Source organism: Trachemys scripta, chromosome 5, assembly GCF_013100865.1.
Source record: "Trachemys scripta elegans isolate TJP31775 chromosome 5, CAS_Tse_1.0, whole genome shotgun sequence".
In the NCBI taxonomy this organism is placed as follows: Eukaryota; Metazoa; Chordata; order Testudines; family Emydidae; genus Trachemys; species Trachemys scripta.
This window is the reverse complement of record NC_048302.1, coordinates 23,092,575-23,104,677: the sequence shown is the minus strand read 5'-3', so window position 1 is coordinate 23,104,677 and position 12,103 is coordinate 23,092,575. Positions and strand designations below refer to the sequence as shown.

Here is a 12,103-nt window from a genome sequence, read left to right as displayed (position 1 = left end):
ACCCCCAGCACCATCCCTGCAGCTCCAGGAACTGGCCAGTGGGAGCTGTGGGTGTGGTGCTTGCAGACATGGGCAGCGCACAGAGACACACTGTCCCCCTCCCTCCCTGGGTATGCAGAGATGTGCCAGCAGCCGTCTGCTTCCAGGAGCGGCATGGGGCTATGGCAGATGGGCAGGCAGCCTGCCTGAGCCCTGCTGAGCTGCCTCTGGTAAGCACCTCCCGGATGGCACCTGTACCTCACACCCCCTCCTGCACCAGAATCCCCTCCTGCACCTAACTCGCTCCCAGAGCCCGCACCCTCACCCTCTCCCGCAGCCCAGCCTGGAGCCCCCTCCTGCACCCAAAGTCCCTCCCAGAAAGAAAGTAATATAACAGCTGTTCTAAGGGAAGAAGTAGGCTATTTTGAATTAACTTAACTATATTCTACATGTTTTAAGCCTAAAATGTAACCACAGAACGGCTTTGTTTATTAAAAGGCAAGTTTAGTATAGCATTAATAGCCTCGATGCCATAATTGTGATCATTTTGTTTTAAATTAGGAACAAGGGGCCCACAAAATCACAGGAGAGTTAATCTGGCCCAGTGTGCTGTAACACTTTTGTATTTTTATGTCTGATTTTATAAGCAAGTAGTTTTTAAATGAGGTGAAACTTGGGGGGTCCTCAAGACAAATCAGATTCCTGAAAGGGGTATAGTAGTCAGTCTATGATTCTATGAATCTTTCCAATCAGAGTTGGAAGGGTCCTCAGGAGGACATCTAGTCCAACCCCTTGCTCAAAGCAGGACCAATCACCAACTAAATCATCCCAGCCAGGGCTCTGAGATAGGTATATATCTCCATATAACATCCTCCTAGTGAAAAAGTTTTTCCTACTATCCAACCTAAACCTCCCCCACTGCAACTGGAGACCATTACTTCTTGTTCTGTCATGTCTAGATCCATCCTCTTTGGAACCCCCTTTCAGGTAGTTGAAAGCAGCTATCAAATCCCCCCTCATTCTTTTCTTTTGTAGACTAAATAATCCCAGTTCCCTCAGCCTCTCCTCATAAGTCATGTGCTCCAGCACCCTAATCATTTTTTGTTGCCCTCCGCTGGACTCTTTCCAATTTTTCCATATCCTTCTTGTAATGTGGGGCTCAAAACTGGACACAGTACTCCAGATGAGGCCTCACCAATGCCAAATAGAGGGGAATGATCACGTCCCTCGATCTGCTGGCAGTTCTCCTACTTCTACAGCCCAAAATGCCGTTAGCCTTCTTGGCAACAAGGGCACACTGTCAACTCATATCCAGCTTCTCGTCCACTGTAACCCCTAGGTCCTTTTCTGCAGAACTGCTGCCTAGCCGCTGAGTACCTAGTCTGTAGCAGTGCATGGGATTCTTCCATCCTAAGTGCAGGACTCTGCACTTGTCCTTGTTGACCCCCATCAGATTTCTTTTGGCCCAGTCCTCTAATTTGTCTAGGTCCCTCGGTATCCTATCCCCACCCTCCAGCGTATCTACCACTCCACCCTGTTTAGTGTGATCTGCAAACTCGCTGAGGGTGCAATCCACGCCATCCTCCAGATCATTACTGAAGATATTGAACAAAACCGGCCCCAGGACCGACCCTTGGGGCACTCCACTTGATACCGGCTGCCAACTAGACATTGAGCCATTGATCACTACCCGTTGAGCCCGATGATCTAGCCAGCTTTCTATCCACCTTATAGTCCATTCATCCAGCCCATACTTCTTTATCTTACTGGCAAGAATACTGTGGGAGACCGTATCAAAAGCTTTGCTAAAGTCAAGAAATAACACATCCACTGCTTTCCCCTCATCCACAGAGCCAGTTATAGTGAGTGAGAATCACTGCCCTAGAATAAGCATTTCTAAGAAACATGTGTTTAAAATATCAAGGAATTGTTTCTCTAAACTTTATAACATTTGATTAGTTTACATGAGAGCAGCTGATTGTGGTGAGAGAAAGTTGTATTTAAATTCTGCATCCAGCCAATAAACCTTATCGTAGCCTCACTCTTCTCAAATGGTATCTGTGACAGGGCCTGAATGGTCTAGGGAAAAAACTTAATATTTTCTAAAATTCTCCTAATCCTGTTTATAGTCTGCTTCTCCTTAAACTGCTACATCTCCATGAAAAATGTATAGCCCCAGTGACTTTCTTCAATCCTTCTTCCTGAAGATAGGTGTTTTACCTAATCAGTCAAGAAACAGGAACACCACCACAGCTTTAAAAGTTGTTCTATGTTTCTCACACTTTAACAATGCCATATTCCTCAGCTGTGAAAATCAATTACTTGAAATCTAGATTGCTGACATCATAGATGTGAAAACTGATTTCTTTTACGCTAGTTGGCAGTAGAGTTTTTGATCGTATCTATTAAACGTATAACAATGACAACTAGTTTCTGGTTTGAGGGCTATACTTCTATTGAGAGAGACTAGTAATCAGGGGTAATACTGTGGGGGACAAAGTGGTAGTAATCTATTCAAGCTCTGCCTCCAGCTCCAGAATAATTGGGTTTTTCTGTTAAAATGACAAGCAGACAGTTATCAATGCTCATATTCTCATTATCATTAAACTTTTGAGTTAATACCATACTTAAGAGCTAGGATAGTTCACATCTATCTTAGAACCAAATGCTAAGCTGTGTCTTCAGTAACAAATTCATCACTAGACCCTAAAGATGACTGATAGATGGATAAGGGGCAGTTAGTGTATAAGTTAAAGATAAACTGATACAGCATCAAATAAAACAACATGAAATGCTTTCTATTACACAGGGATTTACCTACATAAATATCTTTTTTTCTGTGACAAAAAGTTCAATCGTTGTAACACTGCTCAAACACTGATTGGTGGTCAAAAAGAATAAAGCACCAACTCTGTGGAAAGAACAAACAAAAGCAAGAAAATTAGCTATGCAAATAGCTTTTTAGCTAATGAAGGAAGGAAGAACATTTATCAGAGGGAGATGGGTATACTGTTACTACATGAAAATGGAATAAAGATGCAGGAAACAAATTAACTGTTTACTGGAACTAATCACCTTTTGATCTTATGTTAGAAAACAGTCAAACTTCTGGCTGAGGACAGATGGCAGCTGCTTCCAATGTAGCCCATCAACTCCCTTTGTTGTATATACCCTAGGTACTGCTCCATGTAACATAACCTTATAGATCTTATTAAACTCCTTAGTGCAGGGACTGTCTTTTTGTTTGTGTCTGTGCAGTGCCTAGCACAATGGGGTCCTGGTCTATGGTCTCTTGATGCTACGATGGTACAAACAAACATTGTTTTTCCGCTCTCACAGATACTTCTTAAAAATGTAATTTATTTTCTACAGTGTGTAGCTGTCTGCTTGCTTTAGCACAAGAACAGAGTCTAAGTAAAAATCTAAACAAAATGAACTATACAGTGTGATTTGTATGCCCTATTAAAACGTTCAGTTCCCATGTTTACTAACCTGTTCTGAATGCCACTGGAATCATTTTTTATTCCAGAGAAAATGGCCCCTACAACTACTCCCAGACCAGTTGTAATACACAGCTGAAAGAAAAATCAAGTAAGAATTTGCATTTTATTTCAGATAATTATAATTGAAAATTATAATAACTACAGTAATAACCTAACTAAACAGCAACAGCGGTTACTCATTAGTGAAATGACAAATGTTTTTACAAAATACTCTACAGTATTTTATTATATTCTATTTTCATTCTTCGTTCTGACGAGAGTAATGTGATTTTAAAACCAACAAGAATTATACATTAACAGAATTTTTGTATCACTGTTCAAACAAATTTCAATACATTCTTAGACTTTATTTGTGCAAATTCTATAAACAATTTAATGCTAGAAGATGTATGGCTAGCTACTGTACAGCTCAAAGGTGGTAGGATTGCTTCAAACAGATATTAAAACTGATTTAATGAGAGGGATCCAGATATATGCTCCCTACTGGAAAATAAACATCTGGTTCATTCACTGTTGCCTCAAAAATCAGACACAAGATCAGTATAGAAAATATGCAGAGTAACCAAAGTAGGTCTGCAATGGAAACTGACAGCAATGAGAGAAAATAGTTGGCATTCTGGAATCTTGCAGATGAAAGCAACATGAATAGCATCTACAAAAAACTGAAGTGCATCTGTGGACCAGGAAAAAAAGGAAGTGTGACACTCAGAGCAGATGATATAAGAAGATAAATTGACAAATTTGAAATTATTTCTTCCTGGAGAGCTCTCTTGGGTGGCATCAGAAGAGGTCAATTGATCATATAAGCAAGATAAAACAATTCCAGCTTTATCACTTTTTGAGAAAAATCAGTAAGTCTATATATCCGCTCAAAAGTCACTCCTCACTAGGGGCTTCTGTATGTCTTCATTATGAAAATAAAAAATTTTAACAGTCTTTGACGGTTATTTGTATCTATTTGGGAATTTGCAGTCAGGACAAGTGTTTAAGTTGTGATTATCTTTCCTCTATATCAGAAAGAGAGCAGAATATAGTATGGAAATTACAAGGAGACTTGCTTTCTATATATCTATGGTTAATGCTTTCATAGTTTTATAAATTTAAGACCAAAAGGGACCATCGTGATCTTTAGTCTGACCCCTTGCATAGCTATATAATATCACCCAGAAATTCCTGCATCAAACCCAGTAACTTTTTAAAGGCATCCAAGCTTGATTTAAAGATTATAAGTAATGAATAATTCATTGTGATGTATGATTATAATATGACCATATATATCATTCTTGCTGTTATATGAATGCAACAAATCTTATATCAGGTATGTCATGTAAGGTATCAATGGAAAAGTTACAATCTATTAAATATGATTATCCTGTTTGTATACGTATATCATCCTTTCACCTGAAGTTATGAATATTGACTATATATCTGTATTACAAATGTGTTTGCTCCTGAGGTAACACCCACAAGGTAGTTGGCATCCAGTCTAGCCAACACATTGTGAATGGACCATTCAAGTTGATGGCCCATTAATTAACATAATTGGCCACAGAAAAAGCTTACCCCCCTTTCTGATGACATTTTAGCCAGAATATGGGGTAATGACTACTCCTATGATTCATCAAAGCATGCAAGGGCATGTGACTAGCTCATGTAACCCTGGACTCCATCTTGTGCCTGTACTTTTCCACAAACTGAGAGCTTTCCCTCCACATGGAAGAAAGCATAAAAGGCCCTGGAAGCATCTCCATTTGGACTCCTTCCTGCTCTGATCTCTGGACTTACGCTAAAAGGAACATTCCAAACAATGGTCCGAGGACCTTCCAATCTTTTTGTAAGTTACCAGAGATTTTTCAAGCCAGCGGTTTATTCCATCACTGCTACAAACCTGATCCAAGAACTTTGCAATGACTGTATGTATTTGTTTTCCTTGACCATTTTAACTCTCCCCTCTTTCTTTTCTCTTAGAAATAAACCTTTAGATATTAGATACTGAAGGATTGGCAACAGCGCGATTATTTGGTAAGATCGGAGTTATATATTGATCTGGCTATGTGGGATTAGAAGAACCCTTTGATGAAAATGGTTTTAAATAACCACTCATCATATAGTCTGGTGTCTGGGTGGCGAAAGAAGGGCTGGGATGCCTAATGAGTCTGCATTTCTGACTTCTTGTTAACCAGTGTGGTGAGACAGAAGTTTACTTTTGTTACTGGCTTGGTATAGCTTATGGAAGAATAACCACCAATTTGGGGGTGAGTCTGCCCTATTTTCCAGCAGTTTGTCCTGAATCTGGTATTGTCACCTGTGACCCATTGAGACACAGTGACATCCACCACTCTCCTTGGATATCTGTTCCAATCACAAGTAGTAGATACCTTCTCCTTGAGTAGGTACTTATAGTCTGTGCTCAAGTCACCTCTTAGCCTTCTTTTCAATAATTAAGCATGTTGAACACTTGAAGCTCTTAGCTATAAGATATCTTCACACTTTGAATCATTCTTGTGACACTTCTCTGAACATTCTGCATGTTTAATACCAGAAGTGGAGATAGCATTCCAGTTATGGATTCACCAATGCCATTTCCATATTGCCCTGTTTATAAATGTAAGGTTCTTGTTAACCCTTTTAACTATAGCACTGCACTGTGAGGTCACATTCATGACCCATCTGTCCTTTTAAGGGGCCCTTTCTGGACACAACTCTCCATCCTATACATACAGTCTACATTCTTTGTTCCTAGATCCTGCAGTTGGCGCTGTTAAAATGTATGTTACTTGACTGTGCCCAGCTTACCAAGTGATCCAAATTGTTCTGTATAAGTGACTTCTCCTCATTATCATTTATCACTCCACCAATCTTTTTGTCATCTGCAAACTTCATGATGAATGATTAAGGCCATTAATAACATTTTTGCACAGTGTTGAGCCAAGAATTGATGTCAGGAGAATCCCAGTAAAAACACCTCACTTGGTGATTCTCTAACGTGTTTTGAAATCTACCAGTTAGTTTTTCATCTATTTTGTGTGAGCTATAATAATTTTATAGTGCTTATTGTTTAAACCATAATGTTATGTGATATTAAGTCAAATGTCTTACAGAAGTCTATTACATCAACACACTTATCTTTATCAACCTGTGAAGGGATGTATAGATTATTCCTTTCTGGCTGAGTTTAGGGCTTAAGGGAGCCTGAGGACTCTGTTAACCTAACCTGGAATAACTGGGGAGGATGTGATCAAGTTGAGGGAAGAGATTAAAAGAAAGAGTACAGGGCAGTCAGAGGAAAGAGGCCCAGATGAGAGCATAGGTAGAAGTCCTCTCCAAGAAGGGATGGGACTTTAAAGGAATCTGGCCAGAGAGTCAGGTCCTGAACATAGGAAACTGTTGGAAAAAGCCACAAAAAAGGTGATCCATAATGGCTGTGCAGCAGCCTAACCAAACTCTAAACCTTCTCAAAGCATGATAGCACATTCCTCGACTTTTGATATACACATATTGATTGGCATTAGTTATATTTCCATCTTTTAATCCTTTATTGCTTTGGCAATAAATAGGACTTTTCAATCAGTTCCCCCAACACGTCAAATGCATTTCTTCACAAAAGTCATTAGCTTTCAAAGAAGCGCTCAGGCAGCCCCTCTAGAAATACACCTTTAAAAACAAGTTGCCCTTTGCCTGTTCAATGTCTTATTTGTTGATATTATTTTAAAAGAGCCTCAAATGTTTGTTTAAATACACAGCTGGCACTTGGGAAATTCTAGGAGCTATCAGACTGATTGAAGGGTGATAATTCAGCCACTAACCATGAGAATCTTCATATTCGAGGAGCCCAGAACTGAGAATTTAAGATTGACAAAGGCTTTCTTATACTAGATAAAAACTAGTATCCCTGCTCTGCTGATGAGGAACAATGGTAACAAAAACTCCTAACATAATACAAACCAAAATGAGAATAAAACTCATTTTTATACAAAAAATAAATTTTCAGAGTTTGGTTTACAAAATGTGTATTTCTAATATTTCCAGCTCAAACAAATATATTCAAAAATAGTACTCGTTTAATAACTATAACAAAGGGATCTTTAATAAACTAAGTGCAGAGGAGGGAGCAGAGACATTGCTGAAGTGAAGAGAAACCTCCTTCACTTTTGTACTGAAACAATAAAGCAGAAAAGAAATCACTTCTAAACTATTATTTCTTTCAAATGCTAGGTTCAAACAATATATTTTTTTAAAGTAGCAACTTTGTGCTTGTAACAAGTGGTGTATTTTTAAGTCTATTCAATAATGGATCGGGGGGGGGGGGGAATTGAACCATATTAATAATTTATTTCACAGTAAAGCCCAATAGAAAGGATGTTAAAGCCTACTTGATCCAGAACAATCCAATTATTGTTAGTTTTAAGCCAATAGAAACATGAATTTTTCCAACAGATAAAAAAGTATGAATGGCTTTAATGACATAATCAGAATGATGAAAATTTGTACATGATTATTTCTTAATATGTAGAAGCAAAAAAAATCTCAGCAAAAATGATGGTGTCAGGCAGTTCAGTCATGGTTAAACATGAGGGATGTATGAGTCTTAACACTATAAAGCATTTCATACATGGTACCATATCACTAAGAACCTGCTGAAAGGACCAAATGTCAGGGATAATTCAGCCACTAAGCTAATTGTAGTGGAAAACAGGGATCACATCAAGACCAATTTGGAGAGGATTAGCAAACACAGCTTAGTGAACTGTGTACCATTTATAGAATGTATTTGAAATCCATTCCTAATGAGGTTTGGGAGATAAAAAAGATTGTGAGAAAGAAAGTCAGGACCATTAACCCTGGAGTATTATAAAGCTTGAGAGTATAATTCTTGTCACAAGATCAAGCTTTTACAAACCAATTATTAGGGATATCCATAATATCAACATACAGATATACATCCAAAAACCTTTTAACTTGAGAGATTCTGAACAGATCTCCCGTATGCTGGTGATCATAGTCTTTTGGAAAATGTTTGCATCATTGTTGAAAAATGCTCACAAAGGTTTGATTGTGTCATTTAAGCACAGTTCAGTGCAGAGCAATGCAGACGTGCATTTAAGCACAGTGCAGAGATGCACTGGGCCAATGAGAGCACCAAAGGCATTCAGATAGAATGTGTACTGGAGCTCCTGGGCATGCAGACTCTGCATATGCAATACTTCAGTGCTTTGTAGGGTGAAGCCTACTCCCTTGCATAGCTGTCCAACACTGTTGGTCAGTGCTTAAAAAGGGCAGAGCCACGGCCTCACTTCCTATCTGCCCCTCCTCACCCTTTTGGAAATGGAGTAACATGGGAGCAGTCCCTGAAATCCCCACTTTATGGGGCTGCAATTCTGCCTGATCCTTATATGGATTATGCAAGTGACGGAGGGAAGGCTTCTTGTGCATCCCTCTTTTCACTGGACACCATTGTAAGGATCAGGCTGAATCTGGCCAAAGTAGTGGTGGGACATATCAGTGCATACCATTTATATTACTGTATTTGTTGTCATTAATCTATCAATTCTAAATAGTTTATCAATCCTTCCATTTGCTGCTCCAGAAGTGCACATGTTAGCAAAGGTAAGAAAAGGGAAAAATACGATCTATCCTAGTTCAAACCCACAATATGATAGTCAAGACATCAAGAAAATGTAAAATAATATTGCTGTCATCATCATCATCATTACAATTCAAAGACAATTATACTATAAAATCTACAGAGGCTCTACAAAGAGTGACAATTTAGTGGCCAGACTGTGCCACTAAAGTAGTAGATTGCTCCTTGAGTTGTCCCATTTGAATCAATGGGACCAAATGCAGAATACAAGATATTCTGCATAAGTAATTGTGGCATGATCTGGCCCAAAGGGTCTGATCCTATTTTCACTAAAGTAAAAAGGAATTTTGTCTGTGTTAGGATTACAAGATCTCATTTATTTCTGAAAAAACAATCCTCCGCTTTGGAAATGAATGTTATCAAACAGACAGCATTCTGACTTTATTGCATGACGAAATATAAAGAGATGTTGGACTGTGTAGCAGAAAACCTTTGTTTAACACATACATTAGACCCTCATAGTTACGAACACCTTAGGAATGGAGGTTGTTCATAACTCTGAAATGTTCATAACTCTGAACAAAATATTACGGTTGTTCTTTTAAAAATTTACAACAGAACATTGACTTAATACTGCTTAGAAACTTTACTATGAAAAGTAAAATGCTGCTTTCCCTTTATTTTTAGTAATTTACGTTTAACACAGTACTGTACTGTACTTGCTTTTTTTTTTCTTTTTGGTCTCTGCTGCTGCATGATTTGTGTACTTCCGGTTCCAAATGAGGTGTGTAGTTGACTGGTCAGTTCGTAACTCTGATGTTCGTAACTTTGAGGTTCTACTGTATTTGATAATTAGCAAAAGTGTGAAGGGCAGCACTGAAAAGAATGAAGGTCTATGGATTTCTCTGTTAATATGATCTATGACTATGTAAAGATTTCCACAATGTGAAAGACTATTTAAAGTCATACTGTTGGCTAATCAATTGGAAGTTTTTTTCTTCATTTCTTAATTATTAGAAGCCAACATTGTATATTTCAACCCAACTCATCTTCAGAAAGAAACAGACTATTTATAACTGTTCATGTTTTAAAGATTCACTACAATTACCTGGGCCATGGAGCTTTGTGGGTTATATATCAAGTTTTTAAATGTGCGTCTGGACACCCACTTGAGCTGGTGAAAGAAGGAAGTGCTATATGTGATTTTCTGGAAATCTGCACTCATCTTCCTTTTATTTTTCAAAGACAGCTTCTCTAATTCTGCTTTTGTTTCTTTGTAGTAAGGGGAACTGGAAAACAACTCCGCTAATTTCTCAGCAATAGTCTTATCACCTCTGTCCTCTTCAATGGTTTCTTCAGATTAAAAAGAAAAATATTGTTGTAGGAGCAACAGCAGTAGAAAGCTAACGACACAAATTAGTTCATGGCAGTTTAGGTATGCTGAAGTTTTCTTTTCCCCCCGAAAGGGCTACATTTTATCCTCAAAAATCTCTTACCATAAATAAATAGAGATGAGGCTAAACCAGAATCCAACATCCAAACCTACAGAATGTTACAGCAATTCAGATCAGGATTCAAGCTTCAAAGCTCAAGTTTATTTCCGTATCGGGCACAAAGAAGAATCCCAGCAATGGGATACCTAGGACCAGGTTGGGGACCATGTGGAAATGTTTGTGGAAATGATGATGACATGCACCGTACAGTTTATTGCTGGGTATACTCCTAGGTATTTTAAGTGAATGAAGTTGTGGCCTAGTTAAACCACATCTATTGCCTCCTGCCTTTTTTCCAGGGTGGCCAGAATATCTAATGGCAAACCAAACATGTCCCAGAATAAACTGTGTGGTTCAGATGCCAAGACCATAACACAATTTTCTCTTCATGTTCTCAGGGAGGTTATATTTTCTGAATGCAAATCCCCAAGAAGTTCCCTGAGAATGTAAAGCTGAAAACTACGTTAAAATCTTGGAGGCTGAATCACACAATCTAGCTGTAATCTTACCCACAAGTAACTGCGGGCACAAAATTAGAAACAAAAGAGTTTTTTGCTTTTACACAAGAAGCGGCATATGGAGCAATCAGGGCCGCCCGGGGGGGGGCAAAGGGGGCAATTTGCCCTAGGCCCCACAGGGGCCCCCACGAGAATATAGTATTCTATAGTATTGCAACTTTTTTTTTATGGAAGGGGCCCCCAAAATTGCTTTGCCCTATGCCCCCTGAATTCTCTGGGCAGCCCTGGGAGCAATGCTCCAGTGAGACATCTGGAGTGCCTGTTGTTAATAGGCATGATACAGTTGCACAACTGGCAGGTCTTGAAGCCCAGAGACTTGGAATCTGGTATGATGTGGGAATACCCTTGTGTACAGGAGGGGGGTTGGAAAGCTCTTAGTTAAGTCCCCCTCCCAACAGGCAAAACAAAGAAAGTAAAGTTAAAAATTAATAAATTAAATCTTAAAAAGCTAACCGAGCTCACAAAGTGAGTTAGGAGAAGCTATGTTGCATGAAGACACGTGCTGCAGGTGTTCTGGCACACACCACAGTTAGTAAGAAGGAACAGAGTAATGACTGCAGCCACTCCACCTCTTATCCTTCACCTATGATAGCCAAGAGGTCATTAGGGGTTCAGGTGTGGCCATAACAGATACTGCTATTAAAAAAGAATCCGATCTCGCAAACCTGGGGTGCATGTGCATCATGAATGGGATCAGTGTGGACAATCACTTGACCTCCAGCTCCCATACCTGATAAATTGTATTGACTGACAGATTCTGATTTGCTGAGTGTCACAGCAGTTGAATCTCCATTAATGATATCCAGAAAAAAATCAGCAGGATTGTTGTATGGCTCGCATTCATAACCTGCAAAGAAATAATACCAGCTCTCTAAAATAAGTCATTCAATAGATGGGAAAAATATGTTGCAATATTAAGGGTAATATTATTAAAAACTGTCTTAACGGGAAAGCAATTAGACATCCCACCATCAAAAGGTACCATCTAATACAACAAGTCAGCTTCACCAAAGATAAAAATAGAAT

At 38.9% G+C, this 12,103-nt stretch overlaps 1 protein-coding gene across 2 annotated transcripts in view; it reads right to left on the bottom strand.

The window, feature by feature from the left end:
- The window catches only part of LOC117877769 (broad substrate specificity ATP-binding cassette transporter ABCG2-like), a 36,408-nt gene that overhangs the window by 8,040 nt on the left and 16,265 nt on the right, over positions 1-12,103 (bottom strand). Inside the window, exons 7-10 of one of the 2 annotated variants that reach the window (XM_034771238.1) lie at positions 11,808-11,924; positions 10,175-10,419; positions 3,472-3,554; positions 2,801-2,890 (exon numbers count right to left, since the gene is read on the bottom strand). In XM_034771238.1, coding sequence (XP_034627129.1) covers positions 2,801-2,890; positions 3,472-3,554; positions 10,175-10,419; positions 11,808-11,924 — 535 coding nt within the window. The remainder of the gene's footprint in view (positions 1-2,800; positions 2,891-3,471; positions 3,555-10,174; positions 10,420-11,807; positions 11,925-12,103) is intronic. The other variant, XM_034771239.1, reaches the window with a different exon arrangement.